Here is a 22,143-nt window from a genome sequence, read left to right as displayed (position 1 = left end):
GACCAGTTTCGCCTTCCTTCCTGCTTGAGTTCTCCATCTTAGATGCCTTGGTAAGTATTTCATCAATGTAATCCTCTCATTCTCCCAGATGCTTCTCAGTCTCACCATCTCCTCTCACCTTCTCCCTCTGTCTCCTGAGGGAGTCGATCTGCAGACATCTTTCACACTGAACCGGTTCCTCACTGTGGATCAGGACATCTGGCTGGACAGCAGTAGAAGTGATAACACTTGGTGACAGCTCTGGTGATACGATGTGTCCCGGCCATCCATCAGTTGCTGGTAGCTTCCGGTACCTGTTGAAAGAAATGAGAAAGGACCTGCCAACGTCCCTGCCCTTTTCTTAACTGTCCTGCAAGTAAAATTATCTAAGCCTGAGGAATCTAACTTCCACCTCTGCACTCAGTTTCCCTGCTTGTGGTCCTATTTGTTTGCTTATGTGATGCTTGGAAGCATGACGTATCTTATCTTACTTGTAGCCTGGATTGGCCACTGTTGGAAACAGGATACTGGGCCTGATAGACTCTTGGTCTGATCTGGTATGGCAATTTCTTATGTTCTTAAAATATATTTATGCAGGTATGCAGTTTTGGGTTGTTCCCTTTGTAGACCCTTGTTTCCAAGGGTATAAACGTAAACCAGAGCAACTAGAAATGATTATTACTATAAGATCTAATATGATACTACCAAATACCAATCAGCTCTCAAGAAATCTACTTAATTTGTTCTCTTTGCAGGAAAAAACCAAAATGATCTAATTCACTTGCTATCCCATCTCTTTTCAGGTACCAAGCAGTACTTTTCTCCAACTGATGACTAGCAATTTATCCTGAAAATTAATTACCTGAAGTATATACTATGGTATTGCTAATTAAGCTCCCCTGAACTTTACCTAAGTATTTTGACTCCACAAATAACTAAATGTATCTAAATTACTTCCTTGTGATTCTCTGCCAACTAATGTCAGGTTATTCTGTGTAGTCCAACCCCCTAATCAGTGGGGGCTTTCACATTATCTAAACTGCATGGCTGTCAAAAAGTCAGGTTATAAGTTAAAATCTGATCGACTCTCAGTGAAAAAAAAAGAAAGAAATTCCCGGGTTGGAAAACCTGACAGGGAGGCTTGAGGCCTTTCTGACGTCCCCCCTCCCCGATGACGAAGTGCACAAGGCTCTGGCATGCGAGATCCAAAAAAACCCAAAAAAACCCAGGACCGGCCCAAAAGTCCCCCTCTGGAAACTGGGTCACTGGGTGGCCCCCCTCTCAGGTCTGAAGAAGCCCGATGAGGTGACAGCAGCGACGGGGGGGACGGGGGACACGAGATGTAGCCAAGCTGGAATACGGCCAGCAGCTTGTTTTCTTCAGCAGCACCCAGCAGTCAAAAGTTGTTCTACCGATCTCGCAATAAAGAACCCTGTAATTAATATTTCCTCAGCTGCAATCTCTACTTTTTCCATTGGGCGGGGGGGTTGAGCGCGTTGGAAAAAATGGCCTAGGGAGTTTTGAAACAGGGCTCTAGTACCCATATGCAGAACCCTAGAACCCTTACGCAGAGCCCCAAAACTCATGCACAAGGCTCTAGAACCCGTACGCAGAGCCCCAGAACTCATAGGCAAGGCTCTAGAACCCGGACGCAGAGCCCCAGAACTCATGCGCAGGGCTCTAGAACCCATACACAGAGCCCCAGAACTCATAGGCAAGGCTCTAGAACCCGTACGCAGAGCCCTAAAGCTCATGCGCAAGGCTCTAGAACCCATTCGCAGAGCCCTAGAACACTCATAGGCAAGGCTCTAGAGCCATTATGGGCCCAGTAGAAAACTGCGGACAATGATAAGGGCTGCCTCTTGGCTCCATGTCATAAGGAACAGGCAGATCCGATCCTGGCTTTACCCCCACGGTGTGCAGGCGCCTGCAGTTCTGATTTTCGCAGAGGAAGCCAGTGCGGACAATCAGGGCCACAAGTCCATGCAGGCACTCGGGGTAAAACCCAGGACTGGGTTCTGTTCCATATGGCCTGACGCCAGGGGGGGCCAGCAATGTTTTCATTGACTTTGCTTTAATTGCTAACCACTTTGATTTATGTAGAAAAACGGCACATCAAAACTAATTAAACTAGATGAAGCCCTGGCCGTGCTGGCTTTTCTTGCACCGACAGGATTCTCCCTAGCTTCAGCTTGCATTTTTGTGGACAGCAGCCAACAGACCTAGGCATTTGTTCCTTAACACAAAATATCCCTTACCGGGGGAGGCAGAGGCACCTGTTAAAGATAGTGCCAGGGTCAGCAACCAGCATCCCTAATAAAAGAGCCTTCCCCCTCTTAGTACACCTGGCTTGGATTACACACGTTCTCCTGAAGTGTTGCATCTGTACCCTCTCCCCTCAATCACTGATTGGCAAACTGCAACCTGGGGGTGGACTCACAAGGAGAAAGGCAAGGTTGGGATTAGAACCCGCAGAGTCCACGTGCATCTCTCAGTCCTGCGGTGTGATCGTAATTTTAGACCCACTGAGCGTGGCTATCTGGCTCCAGGTCAGGCCAGCCCGGATGTGTTGCCTGATTCAAAGCATCTGGGGAGTATTTCAGCGGCCTTCGGAGTTCCAGTTTCTCTAAGAATGGCTGGGGACCAGAAATCCAGAGAATGCACTGGAAGTAAAACCAGCACTGGGGCTCAGCCTGGCCCTTGAGGACCTGGGGCCAACTGGTAACCCTAAAGCCAGGGAGGCCACTTTCAGAGCACTCCAGAGGGGCGCCTTGCCACATTTGGTTCAAGCCTCTCATTTGTCTTGTCTGGCTGTCTTGGCTAGATCGTAAGCTCCACGGAGCAGGGACCATGCTTCTGTACGGCATTGTGCAGGCAGGGCCGGTGCTTCCATTAGGCAAACTAGGGCGGTTGCGTAGAGTTGCCAGTGTTTTGGGGGGCAGAGAAGGGCCCAGAGATGCGCCATGCCGGGGGCCAATCCTACCAGAGAAGGCGGGTGCCGTGCTGGGGGTCACTGCCACCGGTAGGAGGGAGTGCTGTGCTAGAGGCAAGTCGGGGAAGGGTGCGCACGATCACAGGCTCGCTTAGGGCACCAGATCCTCTCTCTCTCTCGCTCCAGCCCGTGTGTACGCCTGGGAGCACCACTACACACGTGTGATGCCGAGCGGCAGTGGCGATCACTGCATGGGATCAGCACGGGTGTCAGTTTAGGCGGTCAGAGTACAGAAGCGCTCACACTTTTGAGGACGTACGAGTCCCACCTCCCTCCCACTGGCTCTGTTTCCTAGATAGGCTCCCTACCAGACCTCCTTCCTAGCAGACTTATTCAATTAAAAACTGCCCCTTCCTCAAATATTCCCACCCGTATCCCACCTGCTAGAACTCTTCCCAGTGAAGGCCTTGCTGTTATAACTCTGAATGGATTAGCTAGGGCGCAGGAGCTGTCTTTTGTAGGCATCCGTAAAGCACCAGGGTACGTCTGGTATGTGCTGTACAAATAACAGCAGTAAGAGAAGTGGATTATTTGTGCCGGAGAAGGGAAAGTGGCTGTGTCTTGCAATAATTTCCTCCTCTATCCTGCAGACCTTTGGAGTGAAAGAGGGAGGGAGCTGAGCAGGAGAAGTTTGGGTAGTGGCTGGTGGGTGGGATCAGCCGGGTGACTTTAGCAACCGCTTTGAACAGGAACTTTCAGTTTGCTTCAGGCACTTCGTGTACCTGTGTCTCTCTCTTTCTCTCTCTCTCTCTTCTCACTTCACACTCCTCTCCCCAGCTCCTTGCATCCATCCTGACCAGCGGCGGCACGGCGCGATGGCCAGCCACTCCACCAACATGCGGGTCAAGCTGCCCCTGCTCTGCATCCTCCTGGAAGCGGTCACCATCATCCTCTTCGCCGTGTTCGTCCGCTACGACCACGAGACGGACGCCCGGGCCTGGCACCATGAGATGCAAGTACACAACGAGTCCAACATAGACAACGACTTCTACTTTCGGTACCCAAGTGAGTAGGCGTCGCATTTATGCTCCACGTAATTGTTATGCTTATCCGTTTATGAATGTTTGATATTTCGCCTTTTCCCCAAAGCTGGTCTTGCGGCAGATTGCAATGAACCTACAAGAACAGAGGCACTAACTAATGAAGCCTTGGAAATCCCATTGGTGAACAGTTTCAAGACCCCACTTGTGTCAACTGTTGTGTCACATAGTCAATAGCCACCTTTGTGTTAATGGGTAGCCTAATCCCAGGCTCGCTTAGGCTTCTTTTGTGGCGGGTCAAACATGTAGAGATCATCAGGGACAGGCTGAGTCCCAGTTTATGCTCCTAGAGAGCGCCCCCCACTGGGAAATCAGAACCACGCTTTCCTGCATGCAATGGACTGGCTCAGACCGTGCCTCTTGGCATGGAGTCATGCAGTCACCTTGCCTTGCATACAAGTAGGGGCCCGGGTGAACCCAGGTAGGCTGATCCGGTCCCGATTGTTACCCCCCGTTGCACTTCCAACCTCTCTAAGAACAGCAGGAATTACAAGTCCGTGGATGCAATGGGAGTAAGACCTGGGCTAGCTCAGCCTGTTCTTGGTGACCAGGAAGCCTCACATAAGTCAACAGCCACCTTTGTGTTAATGGAGAGCCTAATCCCAGGCTCGCTTAGGCTTCTTTTAATTTAGAAAAGTAGAACGAGTTATGGAAATTGCTGATGCTCATGTGTCTCTGGCATTCACTTACACAGACTTGAACTGCAACCTAAAAGCAATCAGTTTAACTTATTGGAGAGATGGGGGCTCTCTAAGCCAGAGATGTTCTCCTCTGTGTAGACTTTACAAGGCGGGAACATCATTATAGCAAGGAGTCACTCTGCATAATGACCTTATCAGCCAGCATAGAATGAATTTGTCTGACACGGGCTTGCTATAGCGAGCTTTAACTGTACCGAAGAGCCTTCTATGTATCGTGTCACGATAAGCCGGGGGTGGAGGGGGTGCTGCGGTGAACGTCTGCGTTCACTCTTCATGCTCCGCATGCTTGACAAAGAACGTGAAACAGATCTGGCTAGCTGGGCCCCCCTCGTAAATCTCTGCAGAGCCTCTGAGAAACGTCCCTGAAGTTCACGGTGGCTAGGACCCAGGTGGCCAGCAGCTGTGGTCAGAGCTGCGCCCCAGACCTCTGCTGAAATGCACCATCCAGCGGTCTCCAGTAACTCCACATCTGCTTTGGCGAAGAGCTGGTGTTTCCTGACTTTTGGGGATTAGGAAATCCAGGACTTCTGGATCCTGCATAGAACATCTCACTGTATTTTTATGTTTAAAAAAAAAGGTTGTGTTTGTATCACACAAGTGCAGGGGATAAAGACCGTCTCCAGGCGTTTCTATCCCTTCCAAGTTAGGAGTCGATGCAAAACAGTGTGCTCAGCTCAGCGCACTGTTTAACCCATGAATGGACACGCATTTTGGATGCGATTAGCGCGTCCAAAACGCGTATCGAAAACCCTCCCCCCCCCCCCCCCCCCCCGCGAAACTAATAGCGCTCATCACATACAAAGGCATGTTCATGGGCCTATTAGTTAGTTGCCTGGGATACAAAAAAAAAAATTGTGCCTGATCAACACATTTTACGCTCAGAAATTAGCGCCTGCCCAGAACAGGCGTTAATTTCTGAGCAGCCCAAAAAAGCAGAAAATACTGCTTTTCTGTACATCCTCTCACTTAATATCGTGGCGATATTGTCGGAGGAACCGAAAGGTTTAAAAAAAAAATAAAAAAAATTGTGCGCCGGCCGTCAGGTTAAGAAAAGGGACGCTCAATTAACGAGCATCCATTTTCCTAACCCCGTGGCTGTGCACAGGCTAGGAAACTGGACGCTCGCAAAATGGCGTCTGTTTTCCTTGCCCGCTGACAGCCGCTTCTCCTGGGCGCCCGCCGCCGAGGAGGCGCCAGGGGCGCACATCTGTCCCTGGCGCCTCCTTTTTTCAGCGCGACCCCCGTCATTTAACTATTGTTTCGGGCGCCCAGAAGAGGTGGCTGATCAACACTGGGCCCCCGTTTTCCGCACCGATTTATTGCATCGGCCCCTTACTGTATCCCTCGCTGCAGGGGTAATAAAGGCTGCAACCAGGCGCGTCTAACCCTTCTGTCTCCTTGAATCATTGAACCTTCAATGTAACAATTCTGCTCTGCTGAAAGGCAGCACTGGGTCCAGGTGCACTTTCCGGGTGCACTGTTAATGTGAACAACCTATACGATGTCCTAGTAAGTAGGTATCACTGAACAGGAAAGTCATCTAAATGCGAAAAGCTGGGAAGCAATCAATTTAATATTATTTGTTCCTCACTATTCCAAAACCTCAAAGCAAGGCAAAAACCACAAAAAAAAAGAATACAAAAAATAATCTGCCGTATGTCTAAACCATCACTTTATAAACAATAAAATCAGTGACATCGCTTTATTAAAACTCAAACCAAAAGTAAGTTACAAACAATGAAATAAAACAGTGAAATACGCACGGAGGGGTGAATTTTAAAAGCCCGGCGTGCACCGAAGCTGGCAGATACGTGCAGGAGTCCCGGTAAAATCCGCCGCTCGGATTTTAAAAGGCTCCTGCAAACGCGCGTATGTCCCGGTATACATACAAATGTTTTGTTTTGCTCTTTTTTTTTACAAAAAAGGGGAAGAGCCTGGCCAGGGTCAGGGTGGGGCGCAGGCACGCCAATAAATGTTAAGCCTGCTCACTGTATTATAACGGGCCGTTATTTGCAGTCTATATTTATTTAAAATGTTTATGCAGGACCAACCTATACCAGGCCCTTAACCCCACAGAAGAAGGGCAGATCCTCGTAGGTCCAATTTAATATATATATATTTTTAGATTCTTTCATTGCAGAATCTAAAAAATCATAAATCATTCATCAATGCTATAATCAGCAAGTTCGAAAATAAGAACCAAGTGCAAAAAGCTAGACTTAGCTTGAAAACCCTGTCCGCAAAACGCCCTGACAAGGATCCTTGTTTCCAAGAATATCCGCATCAGGGGGTTAATACTTCATTCGCGCCACTCACTGACAGTCGGTCCTGTTGGCAGTTCAGCAATGAAAAAAAATCTTTAAAAAAATATATTAAATTGGACCTTCAATGACCTGCCCTTATTCTGTGGGGTTAAGGGCTTGGTATAAATACAGGCTGCAAATAACGGCTTGTTATAATACAACTAGCAGACTTAAAATGTATTGGGTTGTTCTGATATTGTCTGCTGGAATACGGAAGGTTGGGCGGTTTTTGGGCCATGGGCATTTCAGGATTTATTTACTAAACCAGCTTTGAAAATACTTACGCGGTAGGGGACCCCCGGTGTGCGCGCAACTTTACGTCTGCTATGGCTGACGTGTAAGTCCTAAAACAATAAAAACTAGGCTAGTCAGCGGGGTTTTAAGGGTCGGGGCTAACAGGGTAAAAGGGAGGTTAATTAACTAGGGGGGTTAGGAAGTCCTCCCCTTTACGCGGGTGAACTGGAAACAAACGGGGAAACTGGTAATTGCCTCGGCCTGCGCGTCTACTAAAATACCCTCACTTGCACGGTAGAGGTGGCATTTGCGCGCACCTGTGCACATCCATAAACACCGTGGGGCGGATTTTGAAAGGGTTACGCACGTATATTACGCGCCTAACCGCGAAAACCAGCTCCTGCGCGCGCCGAGCCTATTTTGCATAGGCTGCGCTCATGGCTGCGCGCGCATGTTATAAAATCGGGCGTACATTTGTGCACGCCGGGTTGCGCGCACAAATGTACGCCCGCGCGTACCTCTTAAAATCCGGCCCATAGCACGCATGTAGGCGCCTTCACCCTATTTTAAACCATGCACGCATATACGCGCGAATGTTATAAAATGGCCGCATCCTATTAATTAATAAGCAGTAGTAGCTTGTCATCTTATCTAATGTTTGGGTACTTGCCAGGTACTTGCGGCCTGGATTGGCCACTGTTGGAAACAGGATGCTGGGCTTGATGTACCCTCGGTCGGACCCAGTATGGCATGTTCTTATGTTTTTAGTCGGCGTATGCGCGTGCATGTGCGCCCTCGCGCCGGTATGAAAGTTACCGTCCCTGTGATACAAATCAGAGATGAAATCAAGGTTTTAAAAGCCTGTTCAAAGAGCACTTTCTGGAAAATCAAAAGGCTTTCCAGCAAAGGCGCGCTTTTCTAGTTAGCGTGTTCCGCCGAGGCCCCATCCTAGGCTAATGCTCCTTCTCGAGACTCCATGAGCCTCGGCGAAGACCAAGGGGCGGCATACCCTCGCCGATCTCCATGCCGGGGATGGGATGCACCAAATCAACCGATTCTTTCAATTACCGGGGGCCCCCAGCCATTTAAAACTTTAAAAACTAAGGTTATGATTTTCTGTTTCAACTCATCTGAGATCTGATAGGCAGCCAGTGCAATTCTTTTAAGATGGAGTCATGCTGTGAAATCATCTCGTATCAGTTAAAATATGAGTGGCCGCTTTTTGCGCGCGAGCTGCAGTTTCCACATACTTGGGATGGGGGGGGGGGGGGGGCGGAGCAAGACACAACAAATCACAGTAATCCAGGCAAGATGCGACAAACAAAGGAATGACAACAGCTGACATTGTTTTAGCAAAAAAAAAAAGGATGGTTGGCGAATACACCTTAACTGAAAGAATGCAGCCTTAGAAACAGCAGAAACTTTACCTTCCACGGCTAAGGACAAGACTAAAACTGCATCCAGACTAAGTGCTCAGCAGCTGAGTGAGAGAGGGACCCCCATCTAGTATTAGTTTGGTTTGTAATGCTTGGGGAGGTGGCGGTAGGAATTTTCCCAGGCCATACATTTCCAGATTTTAGGGGATTAAGTTTCAAGTTGTTAGTATTTAGGCAAGAAGAATCAGAAGCGTAGCAACACAATGGAACTAACGGGGTTCTATGCCCCCCTCCCAAAAAAAAAAGGATTTGAAGAATTAAAGAACAGTATCGCCTGGACCGAAGTTTCACCCGTGCTTAAATACAATTCCACGGTCCCTGGTGGCGGGGAAAGAGCCATCTGAATTCCATGCCCGGGATCTAATTCATGACAACGATCACCTGTCTCAGCACTGAAGCCATGGCAAAAGCCCTGACTGGAGGGGGTGCCGAGAATGGGTCTTCTCTAGAGAAAGAAGAACCCACTCGCCGTTTATTAGCGACCTTCTCAATTATTTTCCCCAAAACGGGGATGTTCGAAACCGGTCTGCAAATGGCCAACTTATTTGGATCCAGTATGGATTTTCTTACGAGGAGGCTTCTCCACAGCTTTCTTGAGCTGCCGAGGAAAACACCAGTTGGGGAGACTGCTGGAAGACGTCTTAACAGTCCGACCCCACCACGAAGGACGAAGGTCCAGGGAACAAGCAGCTGGTTTTACTTTCCTTCAGCGCATGGTTCAGTTCATTAAACTCAAAGCTGAGGGGTAATATGTCCTCCCACCAGCAGATGGAGACAGAGAGAAAAAGATCCTAGCTGACTTCACTCCCCCTCTAGGGGTCTGGTGCGGCCTTCAGCTCTCCAGTAATCCGGCAGGGGATTCCTTATAATCACCTTCCTTCACCTGAGGTACATTAGCTGAGGCAGAAAGGGGCTGGCAGAATGAAAATTACACGAGTCAGGGAACACCTTCTTAACTAAACAGAATCATTCTTTTGAGGAATGAAATGCTCTGGCAAAAAATAGGTGACCAGCATCAGTTACAGAGAAGGAAGGAATTGTCATGAGCAAATGTGGGCCTGGTACTTCTGAAAAAATGTCCCTTCACAGCCCCGCCCGCTTTCTTCTGTATTTCAGAGACAGGGCAGCAGGGACTGCAAAACCCACAATGCATCCCAGGGCGAAAGTTCAAACGCTCAGGCGTAGCCGAAAAGCCGCCCACCAGGGACAAGGTCACCACTCAGCCCCCCTCACAGCCAGAGCGCCCTCGGAGTCCCGGGGCTGCAGGCTGGGAAACCTCGTATTGGACCGGCATAAGACTATAACGTGGGCTTTCCCGGCTGCAGGCGGGCCCCGCTTCGCGTGCTATGGGAAAGCTGATGCTAGTCAGGCCCGTCTGTGCCTTCCTCGTCGCTTCGGGCACCTTTGGGTGCGCTGAGCGAGCTGGAAGTGAGCACAACGGCCACGTGAGAGGACGGTTAACACTGGGGGGGAGAGAGGTTGCATCTAATAATGTGGCCATGACCGGATTCCACCGGCGCAGAGCTTTAAAAGCCCCGATTTACTGTGCTGGGGAGGGGAAGCAGCAGGAGGAGGAGGTTTTCTTTTCCTTCCTTCCACAGACGGTGTCTCCCGCTTTAAGCAAACATCTCCACCCCCGGCTTTGCAGCCAATGCCTCCGAAGCCCAGAAGAAATCCGCAGGCCTAAATCTTTTCCTGGAAGGACACACCTGCTGTCCCTGCCGAGACGGGGAGGGGAGGGCGCCGCTCCGCTAACGGGAGATTTATGAGCCGCGATGCACGAAGCCGGGCAGAGACCCAGGGGCTTAAGTGCCGTGCGTTTCTCCGAATAAACACAAAACAGGAAAACGCCTTTCGTGCACCAGACTCGTAATTATTAAACCATTACTATGTCAAGGGGACCCGTGGGAAGCGTTCTAGAGCAGAGCAAAGCAAAGCGAGGTCTGGTGAAATCTTGGCAAGGGAAAGATGGAGGATGCACGTTTGGGAGTTGGGAAAGAGTTGAGAGGGGCTCTTGGATGAATCGCAGGCCCCTCCTTCATTTTTTTCCACAGGAGCCAGACCGGGGGGGAATAAGATGCCTTTCTGAGATCAGAGAAGGAAGCAGAAAGCTGCTGATTACTGCAGGAAAGACAGGGCCTGGTGGGATGGATCAGAGCTGAAACATCACAGCAATTAGTCGAGTTCTGCGCAAAAAAAAAATAAAAAAATTCTGCAGTAAAAATAATAATAAAAAAATTCTGTGCACTGTATTTAAAAAAATCTGGAGACTTTATTTGTTCAAACACTCTCTTTGAGTAATTTAATAATTTTTAAGGCAAGGCAGAAAACGGTTATTACTCAAAGATTACTCCTGGGGGAATTCTGTGCACAAAACTTAAAATTCTGCAAACTTTATATTGGTCAAAATAACACACTTTACACGACAGTCTTTAAGTAATTACATTTAAATTAATACAGAAAAAAGTTATTACTTAAAGATGTAGAATTGTAAATATTTTGAGCAGAATTTCCCTAGAAATTCACTGTAAAGGTGTCCCTTCCACTCACTCTCCCTACTCCCCTGGCCACTTTGCCTTCTCAGGCCCCAACTCCTCCACCTGCCAGTATCTCTCCCCTCCATCTCTAGGCTCAACCCCTTCCAATCTATCGCCAGTCCCAGAGTTTGACCCGGTTCTCAGTACTGCTTATCATACAGGCTCCCTCTATCACTCTCTCTCTAATACACATAAACACACCCTCATACAAGCTCCTTCACTCTCTTGCGCACACACACACAACCCCTCATACAGGGTCCCTCTGTCTTGCACACACACCCTCACAAGCTCCCTTTCTCTCTCCCACATACACCCTCACATAGGCTATGTCTCTCTCTCACGCACCCCTTCACACAGGCTCTCTCTGACACATACACAATCCCTTCACACAGGCTAGCACCCTCACATACACACCAGCTCCCAATCTCTCACACACTCCTTCACAATCTCCTCATATAGGCTCCCTCTCTCTGGCTCCCACACTCAAGCACCCCCCTTGCTCTCTCTCATACCCTCTGCCCTCTCTCACACACTCCTGCTTACCCTCCCTGGTCTTGCTCACACTCCCCTGCTCTCTTACCCTCTCCCCCCTGCTCTCCCTCTCTCTTACCCCCTCCCCTCTGCTCTCTCACACCCCTACCCCTCCTCCTCTCTCCCCCTCCCCCTGCTCTCTCACACCCCCTACCCCTCCCCTCCCTCTCCCCTCTCTCATACCATTCCCCCTCACACACTTCTCTATACACATTCACTCTCACCAGTGCCTTCATCTATGCCGCGAGCAGAGCGCATCCCATGGGGGCCATCATCTTCACCGCACCTGGTGCCCCGGCGTCTTCATCTTCACCGCGAATGGCGCGCACTCCTTTTGTGGCACGCCGGGGCCTTCATCTTCACTGCACATGGTGCACCGGGGACTTCATCTTCACCGCAAACAACACGTGCTCCATTCGCGGCAAGCTGGGGCTTTCATCTTCGTCGCACATGGCATGCCGGAGCTTCATCTTCTCCGCAAATGGCATGCTCCATTTACATTCCTACATTTTTTTTTTAACAAAACCACCGCGTAAATACTTATGTGTACGAGCGCGCGCCAGGGTCCCCTACTGCATAATTTTACTTCTGCTATGGATGGCGTGTAAGTCCTAAAACAAAAAAAACTAGGCTAGTCAGCAGAGTTTTAAGGGTAGGGGTTAACAATATAAAAGGGAAGCTAATTAACTAGGGGGTTAGGAAGTCCTCTCCTTTACCTGGGCGAACTGAGAACGAACTGGGGAAACTGGTAATTGCTCAGCGAGTGTATCTACTAAATCCCTCCACTTACGTGGAAGAGGCGTTATTTGCGCACACGTCCATATAAAATTGTGTGCGCATGTATGCGCGTATAGCCTGTTTTATACCATGCGCGCATACACACGCGTATGTTATAATATGGCCGCATCCTTTGGCGTGCCTGCGCTGCAGTTTCAAAATTACTGTCTTAAGAGTACAGTGTGACTGGAAGTGGTATGGAAGGGCCAGGATAATGCCCAAGATCTTAAGGTCACCACGAGGATGAATGAACAAGATCAAGCAGGGGTATTTCTGGGGTAGAAATCTTCTATAGGATTTCAGTTTTAGCTGGGTTTCATTGGAACTTATTACACGTCAACCAGTCAGCAATTGCACACAAACATTAATGTCATTTTGCTAGCTGAGATTATTGTTCAGCTCCTAACTCCCCAAGAATCTGAATCTCATCGGAAATATCATCTCATGAGATATTTCATGCCAAAGGAAGGGATTTAATACGTTTAGCCAAGGGGTTGAAGATAAATGTTGAACAACACTGGAGAAAGGAGTGACCTTTCCCGGATCTCCATATTCTACTAATTAAGGCTCTAAAAATGGTAGAACCCGTCAATATTCCCTGACTTCTCCCTTGTAAAAAAAAAAAAAGATCAAAACCAAGTTAACATTTGGTCCACAATACCCGAGTCCTCTAGCCTACTTAACAAAATAGTGTAACTGAGCAAGTCACAAGCGATTGTTAAGTCTAATGATCTGTGTACATCTCCATAGAGCTCCATAATACTTCAAAGCATTTTTGGAATCGGACAAACGGTTACAGTTGTTTCTATGGGAAGCAGGGTGACGGCTCTCACAATGCGAGCTATGTATAGACTCTTTTTATTTGTATTTTTTTTTTTTTTATTTAGGACGCATGAAAGCCTCCTTCAAAAGACTCGGCTATGCCACCCGACTGCCCTGAGCAATTCATGTTGCTCTGTAATGGCTTCTGTAATTGCATTCACACATCCTCTCCACAGAGGAGCTGGAGCTGGTTCCGGGGGACTGGTAGTTTGGCTCCCCTTTTAAACGGATATTTTCCGCTTCCTTTACCTAAAACAACATAAAAGGATGAAACGGCTGATGATGCCCTATCCGAGTTAAAAGAGGCCTTCATCAGTCTGCTTTACCTGGACGGCTTCCAAGCTTCCCCCTAACCCAAAGTCATCTTGTTTACAAAATAATCTGCTAACTCCTTAGCAGTGGGTGCCACTCTACCTCGCTCCTTCATTGGTCGATTCTGAGAGTTCGTGACTGGAAGAGAAAAACATCTTTTTTTTTTTTTGGTTCTCGAATTTTATTATATTTTGCACAGGGCCTGGGACCTGAGCTGAGTTGTCAGAATTCCTAAGGGTGGAGCCCCCTCCGGGTTCAGATCTTTCACCGATTCTATTTCATGGGTTCATCGTGCACCCCTGGCTACCCCGATTCAAGATTTGGGGGGGGGGGGGTACAGTGCATTTATTTGTGCGGAGGATGGTCAGGTGCTGGCGTATTTTAATCCTATTTCAGTAGGAGACGCGGAGAGGTTTCATCTCTGCCCCCCATCCCTAGCTCAGAAAGGCAGAGGAAGTTTAGGTTAAAGCCCAGGCCCCCAAAAATCAGAGGTGATATGGCTGGTTAAAAAGGATTTGCTCCGACGATAAAGTGTTATTCCCTTGAAAGAAGCGCATAGCAACTTGACCGGGGTTACTTGGGTGGCTGCAGTAACTAAATCCACCTTTTATTTGATGTCTTAAAACTCATCAGATTCACAGTTTTTAATTCGGGCTTTCGTCCGATCGAGATGAGGGTCTAACAGGTTCATCCAGGAAATGCTTGCCACCGCTCCAGAATAGGGCACGGGAGATCTGAACGTGATCTCCCCCCTGCTGAGGGGGCTTCCTCGGCTTCCAGTGCCAGTTCCTAATTAAATTCAAGATTTTATGCTTAACCTTCTTCTGGGTTCTGACCGCAGCACCATGGGGGTGAACTTTAAAAGCGTTGCTCGGGTTAAAAGGCCCGTATACGCCGGTAACGCGCATTTTAAGAGTCGCAAATTAAGTTGCAGATGTGCGCGTGCCTGGGGGGGGAAGGAAAAGTGGTGGAATTTGTGCTTTCTGGTGGCGGGACCACAATTTATGCACGTAAATCCGTATTTTAAATCCCGTGGCCGCGGCGCGTGGCGGGCCGGTTAGCCGCGCGTTTGCTCCGATGAGGTGTAAGTCTGTAGAAATCGCTTTTTAGGCCCTAACACCACAGAGTGCGGGCTGAAGAACCGGGGGGGGGGGGGGTGTCTGGATGGGCAAACTGGTGGACTGCTTGGTTAGACCTGGGGACGTCCTTTCACGCGAGCGTGTTTTAAAATCCGTTTACCTGCGCTCGTTAAAGTCGACGAAGATACGTGAAGTGCGTTTTCTCAGTTAACCGTTTAAAATTAGGAGCGTGCGCACACAGGCGCGGTAGGCGGATTTGAAATCAAGCGTGCACGTTTTTTTTTTTTTAATTCCACGTATGTGTGCTCGCGCGCTCGTTTTAAGGATACCGTCCTCGAGTTTTATCCGAGGGGCTTGTGCCTGCACGCCGGCAGAGAGGTTGTCCACACTGTATGGATGTGGTGTTGGTTCCACATAAGCCAACGTGTGTTTTTCCACTCCTCTGAGCAAGAATTGCTTGGGCTACCATTACCCAATGAAATAAGGCTTAAAGGGACTCTTGTGAATTTCTTTTTCACATCAGATTCCTTGGTTGAGGAACTTCTCTCCATCTGAATGTTTCTTCCCAACGTAACTATGAGACGTTTAGGAAACTCGTTACAGCCTGGCTTTTTAATCAAGTACTTCATGAGAGCTTATTACTTTTTAAGCTGTGGATAATTGACTTTGGGGTCTGCTTGGGGCAGGAGATGTGTGTGAAGAAGGGGGAAAATGGTGGGAGGAGGTTATTTTGGGTGGGGGAAGTTGGGTTGGGAGGAGGGAAGGGGAAGGGATGACCTATCCTTTCAGGATTTTACTGTAAACAGCTTAAGATACAGTACTACGGATGTCTGGCGGCCTACCAAATATTAGTAAGCATTAACACTATCTTATCTCCTACTGTATTCCTTTCACGCCAGATTCTCTCCAAATGTTTACCTTCTCTCTTCAGCATATGTGATTCTTTAGTGTACCAAGCAGCACGTTGCACTGGATTAAATTAATGCTCTGTCAAAGGGGCTGCAGAGGGCAGAGACACGAGAGATCTCCCCATTCCAGTTAACCATTACTGACTACATATCATGCTCTTCGAAAAATAACTTGCTTCCCAGATTTTGGCTTTGTTTTGGTGAAGGACGATACAAGGTTCTAGCAATTGGGCTCAATTTATAAAATCTCTTAAAAGATCCTTTTTTAACATTTCCATTGCAGACACCGGACGCAACTTCTTGTCGTTAGTTCTGTTTCATTAATTTTCCAACTTATTGCGAGGATAGATGTTATCTTCAAAAAATAAAGAAAGACTCATCCTATTGTAGCTCTTGCACGTTGTCATTCAAGAGTCCAACCTTTTATTACATTCCGAAAGCCTGGCTTTGTGGATCGGAAACTTCTCTGTAACAGTTTGCAAATTGTGTGCGAAAGTCAATTAGCTGTCCTGACAGGGGCTTACTCATCCTTCAATGGCCGTCCAGCTGGCTTCTAAAGAAAAGGTCCTTTGGTTTCTCCAAACAAAACACCGTTTGCAGAGGGACGTTGAAAGACTCCCTTTCCAGATCAGCTGCCTTGCCGGGAGGCAACACCGACCCCCCCCCCCCCCCCGTGACCAGCCGCTGCTGTCGCAGTGGGGAACGTGCCCAAGCCCGCCAAAGCAATGACATCATCCAACAGCGACAACATGGACGGCTCGCCGCTTGTATTCCCCCCCCCCCCTCCCGTGGATGGGTCCATATAGGATTCTTCCCTTTCCTCCGGGCTCAAGATGGTCTCCCTGGCCAGGAAGAGTGGCGGCTCTTCCTTCCCCTGCTGGAGCTCCCAATGGCACGGCACTGGAGGGTTCAGGCGCCGCGTTTCCATGACCCATAAACCGGTCGATAGAACCCGAAGCAGGGGCGTCAACAGGATAGACCTGGGTCTTCAACATTTCAGCGGGTAAAATAGATGCAGGGGATAAAACCGGTAGCCCCCGGGGTTCAAGCAAGGCAATCATCCACCATCTTGCTTCGCCTCCCCTTCGGGCTCCCCAAATCTTTATTGTGCTGACCTATCACTCACCTTCCCCCTTCTCCTGGTGTCTGTCAAAGGGGGTGTGGCGTAGTGATTAGAGCATAGGCTATGGTTTTAGGACGTGAGTGCGAGGCTCTCCTCTGCCGTTGACTGGGTCATCTTGTCTGTCCTAATCCCAGCTTTGGCACTGACTCTCTGTATCTCGGGACAAGTCATTTTAGCTCCTCTCAACCGCCATTCTAATCCCAGCTCTGTCTTTCACTTTCCGTGTGACTTCAGGCAAGTCCCTTTCTCTCCCTGTGCCCGAGTACTAATCCCAGTTCTGTCACTAACTGTGTGTTTGTCGCACTGGACAAATTATCTCCCTGTGCCTTTCGGACAAGTTGTAAACCAAAGACAATATGACTTGATCTGTTTTTTCCAGTCAAGACATTATATTTATTTAAATATTTTGTAATTAACCTGTAAATTTGTACTGTTTGCTATTTCCTGCATTGCAGATCAACCAGGAGTTGGGTATTTCTGGACAAGAGCCAAATGCCTTCATTCTGATCATCAAGCATTGCTTATTTGCCCTTGATCTGCACTTTGTGTTTCATGTTCAGATCAGCACATCTGATAGCCCACTTTTCACCTATTCAGGGCTGGACTCTCCTGGTCTGTGCTTGCACAAGTCGCCTTGCAAAAGTAGCTTCCGGTCCTCCCGCTGTTCCCCTTCCCTATGCAGAACATGGATGGAGGTCAGAAGTAAGAACGAGGGCACATCTTTTGCAGTGGGGAAGGCAGGCCACTGTTATTCATTGGCTCCAATTTTTTCAGTGCAGGATGATCCAGTCCTAGTTTTCCCTGAACAGACATTTAGTCCCATCGGTAGCACAGAGCACCGGATGAAATCCCAACCGGATCCTAAAAAAGTTTAGGAAGTTAACTGGATGATCCGGGCCTGGCTTTGCCCCACTGCATGCATGGGAGTTGTAGTTCTGGTTTTCCTCATTGATTGACTGAAGAACTACAAACCCCAGCATGCACTGGGGCAAACCCAGGCCCGGATCAGCCTATTCCCTTGATCAGGGGTGAGATGGCAGCCCTGCCCCGGGGCCCTTCTGCCTTCCCGATTCGGAACGATGAAGACGAACCCTGGGAGGGCCTGGGGCCGAGCGAGCCGCGCCGCAGCTCGCTGCCTGCACGGTGCCACCACTCTCTAGAGGATTCTACGCTGTGCTCACTCTCCAGCAAACCCGGTTTATTTCCTTTCTCTAAAAATAGTGTGGGTTCAGGGAGAGAGAATGACAAGGAGAAGGGTCATGGGAACCCGAGGCCTTTGTACAAAAAACAAAACGTCAGTCATTAGAGTCCAGGTAGGAAAATAGCCCCCCCCCCCCCCCCTATCCCTGTGGGCACCCAAGCATGCACAGAAACTGATTTGTGCTGCGCTGGCCTCCCACTCCTACAGTTACTGTGAAGCGTGTCCGGGACAGGCCCGCTAAGGTCACTGCCTCCAAACGTCCCTCCAGTGATAAAAGTCAGCAGAGTGTGAGCTCGTCTGCGTGGGTTGTCTGCCATTTCCAGCCTCAAGCTCCTCCGTTTCCAGGCCAGAAGCACCCCCTCGCCCCTCCTTCTTCCACTTACAAAATCCTGACAAAGCCCAGAATGGGGGGGCTGTTGGGTTGTTTTTTTTTTTGGGGGGGGGGGGGGGGGTTGCCAGTCTCTGATATCGGTGTCCAACGATGTCTCCTCTTCTGTGACATCAGCTACACATCCTGGTCTTTCATATCCAAAACGCAAAATAAATGTTACTGTGATTGCTACATCGACCAGTGATAAACATTGGCAAGAATAATTATTATGTGTGCAATGTATAATTAAGGTGGATATGTGGGAACAGAGGTCAACATATGTTTACTGTGAAAATTGCCTCCTCCGTAAAGCTGAGTTACTGCTCTCTAAACAGGTAGCTTCAGCCAAGTTTTCAGATTTTTTTTTGCAAACATTTCTGATGTGAAGTTACCTTAGCAGCTGAATTCCACCTCACCGGGGGGGGGGGGGGGGGGGGGGGGGGGGGGCGGATAAGGCTGCTCTTCTCAGGTCGCTAAGCAGAATGGTTGCTGGGGCAAGCCAGGAACGGCCGGCAGCCTCCGTCGCACCATCCGATAGGGGCTTCTGGCATGGGCGAGGGGCAGGGCATCATCGCTAGCACCGCGTGACGCCGCGCCGCGCTGGAAACATGGGAGCAAGCCTCCGGGAATCCCTGCGGGCCACACGCTGGAGAAGGGTGACGTTCCCCAAACCCCAACCTCGCCGCACCCTGTCAGGAGCCACTGGCTCCCACTCGTCACCTCATCCTTGCACCGAAAACCTTCCACGCTGCATGGAGAAAGACGACTTCAGTTCTCAGCTGTGCGGCGGTTGAGATACAGCTAAGTTACCAAACCTGGAAGGCAGTAGAGCCCCGGGGCAGGGCTGCCACCTCATCCCTAAACAAACGAATAGGCTGCTCCGGGCCTGGGTTTGCCCCAGTGCATTGCTGGGGTTTGTAGTTCTGAAGTTCTTCGGGTCAATCAATGAGGAAAACCAGAACTACAACTCCCATGCATGCAGTGGGGCAAAGCCAGGCCCCGATCATCCGGTGCTCTGTGCTGCCGATGAGGGGTCAAATGTCTGATCAGGGAAAACTAAGACTGGATCATCCTGCACTGAAAAAATCTGAGCCAATGAATAACAATGGCCTGCCTTCCCCACTGCAAAAGAATGTGCTCTCTGGTTCAGCCTGCAGTTCCCACCAGTTGACCTGAACCCCTCACCCTGTTGGGTTAGGACTATCTGACTGTGAGCTCTTTCCGACGCTATCATAGAAAGATGGGTCTAGAAGGAGCCTCCATAGGAAACCTAGTCCTGCTGTGCTTGATCCACCCCAGAGAGATGTTTCCCCAACCTCTTTCGTTTCTGGGCAGTCCTCTCTCTAGCACCTCACCTTCCAATCTGGAGCACCTCTTCGCAGCTAGCGCCTTATCTGCTTATCTCTGCGTTGTGCGTGTATCTGTGTAACAGCATCTCAGTTCCCTGTAACCATTAGTGTGTCCCAAACCATTCCCAGCAGACAAAACGATACCACTCGGTACTCTGCTGCGTTAAAATGATTCTATTAGTTGAATGCCAGTGCAGCTTGAAGCCCAAGGTTCTTACACAGATGATCTGCTCAATAATCGCTCCATGGGATACAAGTGTCCTTTACCGCTCTTCTCACCCTCAGGGATTTCTTCCTTCTTTCTTCCTCTTTCTCCATTCCCACATTCTCCTCGTCCATCTTGCCTGGACTGCTAAGATGGCCGCTACATAGCCTAATTAGCTGTCCAGCTGCTTAGCTTTCATCAAGCCTCCCACGGACAGCGACAGCCTACTCTTCCAACTTGTGCCGCACTAAACTCTTCCGCTCCCTAGGCTAAGGATGCTGCGGAGGCAGCGCTCACAGCCCTGGCGGGGAGGACAGCCCTTATCACTGTGTGCGATAGCAATAGCTAGTGGCTGGATTTATTGCCCATAAGTGTAGGGTTCTGAAGGGAGCCACGGACTGACGCTGCAGTGATTGGGCTAAGTGAATTGGGAGCGGAGAGAGAAAACAAGAGGAAGGCATTCCACAGGTAGGAGGTCAAGATGGTAGCTGCAGATTTTATGCCCCTGGAGTCTTGGCTCATCCCCCTCTTTTCCACTGCATTGTCTGTGGACTTCTTGCTTTTCCTTATTGCTAAGAGGCCGGAAACGTAAGAAGGAATCATGAGTTTTCCACTCCGTAGATGCCGTGAAGGTCACCACGCACAAGTCCACCGGTGGCACCTGCAGGGGGAAGGGGGAGCTTTCTCCTCCAACAAATCAGTGAGGTGCGAATCAGAGGAGAGGCAGAGGAAGGCAACGCGAAGATCGGAAACGTCAACTCCTGCCACTGTGGGATCTGCCTCGGGAGTTGCGTTCTACCGAGCTATCGTGGAGAGCTTGGGCTCAGAGCCTTCCCCTCTCCACCCCACTGCCAACACCCTGTGCCTGCCTAGCTCCCTACAGCCTGAAATCGAGAGTCAGATGGCAGAAGGCGCCAGAACCTCTGGAGTCTTGTTGGTTGAACTTGACCTGGCTCCAGTTCGAGTAAGGAATTGATGGATGGAGGGACTGGCAGTTGATGCTGGAAGTGTGCCTGAGAATATTGCTCTCGGTACAGCCGCCAGTTTCCTATGGAAGATCATGCGTAGATTCTGCAGCAAGACTTGGAAAGCTCTGCAGGGAGTGTATGTCTTATTTTGCAAAGATCTGCGTATTAATGCAAATTTGTATTTTACTTTATAAAAGTAAAGTCTTTTCTTGTGCGTTGGGTTCATTTATTCTTGGGTTCTTCTTTTGGGGGAGCATAGAAAGGGAATGGAGGAGGGGGAGAGAATGAGGGGAGATGGAGAAGGGAACTCAATGACAATGAGGATTAGGGATGGGGAGGCATGGGGAGGGGGAGGAGGAAGAAAGAGCAGAAGGAGGAGAGGGAAGGAGAAAGGGGAAGATTTGGGATGAGAAGAGGGAGAAGCCACGCCCATTCCCCTCCTCCTGATGGTCGATTCCATTTTTCCATTCACAGACTCCCTTTGTTCCTTCCAGTCCCTACCTCTCATCCCAGACTTCCTCTGACCCTTTCCCTCTCTCTGCGCCCTATCTGATCCCCTTCACCGGCTTGCATCTCCTCTGATCCCCGCACATCTTAAACCTCCCCCCCCCCTCCGTTCACCCGACGCAGAGCTCCTCCATCCTCCCATCTCGTCTTGGTGTTAGGGGGAGGGCGGCGGGGGCGGGGCATCTTGGCCACACCCTTCTCTTCCGCTGCCTGGGCCGGGCGAGTCACGTTCAGGGGCATGCGGCCCTGCGGTTTCCTACGTGGTACAAAGCATGGCACGATGCCCCCGGGGCAGCAGAACCTGGGCTGGCCTGGGTTTCCTGCAGCGATTTATGCAGAAAACAGGGAATTCCGTAGCCAAGAATCAGGCCCATTCAGTAAAGTCCACGGGAGAGCCGGCGCTCCAAGGCAAGCGCCCGCTCTCCCGACGCGCACCCAGGCCACTCTCCTGGGCGCGCGATTCAGTGTTTAAATTAGGGCTCGCGCTAATAAGGAGGCGCTAGGGACACTAGCGCGTCCCTAGCGCCTCATTGGCGGAAGCGGCGGCTGTCAGCGGGTTTGACAGCCAACACTTAATTTTACCGGATGTCGGTTGTCAAACCCGCTGACAGCCACGGGCTCGGAAAATGGACGCTGGCAAAATTGAGCGTCCGTTTTCCGGGCTGCGGGCAGATTTTTTTTTTTAAATTCTTGGGGCCTCCGACTTAATATCACTATGATATTAAGTCGGAGGCCCCAAGATACGATATTAAGTCAGAGGGTGTACAGA

The 22,143-nt window shown here is 49.7% G+C and overlaps 1 protein-coding gene across 1 annotated transcript in view; it reads left to right on the top strand.

Annotated features, from left to right (window-relative positions):
* Positions 1–3,669: 3,669 nt before the first annotated feature.
* Positions 3,670–22,143, top strand: part of RHBG (Rh family B glycoprotein) — a 37,238-nt gene continuing 18,764 nt past the window's right edge. Inside the window, exon 1 of the mRNA XM_029580796.1 lies at positions 3,670–3,976. Within this exon, the coding sequence (XP_029436656.1) occupies positions 3,787–3,976 (190 nt within the window). The 5' untranslated portion in view covers positions 3,670–3,786. The remainder of the gene's footprint in view (positions 3,977–22,143) is intronic.

This window comes from Rhinatrema bivittatum, chromosome 16 (genome assembly GCF_901001135.1).
Source record: "Rhinatrema bivittatum chromosome 16, aRhiBiv1.1, whole genome shotgun sequence".
In the NCBI taxonomy this organism is placed as follows: Eukaryota; Metazoa; Chordata; class Amphibia; order Gymnophiona; family Rhinatrematidae; genus Rhinatrema; species Rhinatrema bivittatum.
The sequence above is the reverse complement of the archived record's forward strand: the minus strand, read 5'-3'. Positions and strand labels throughout refer to the sequence as shown.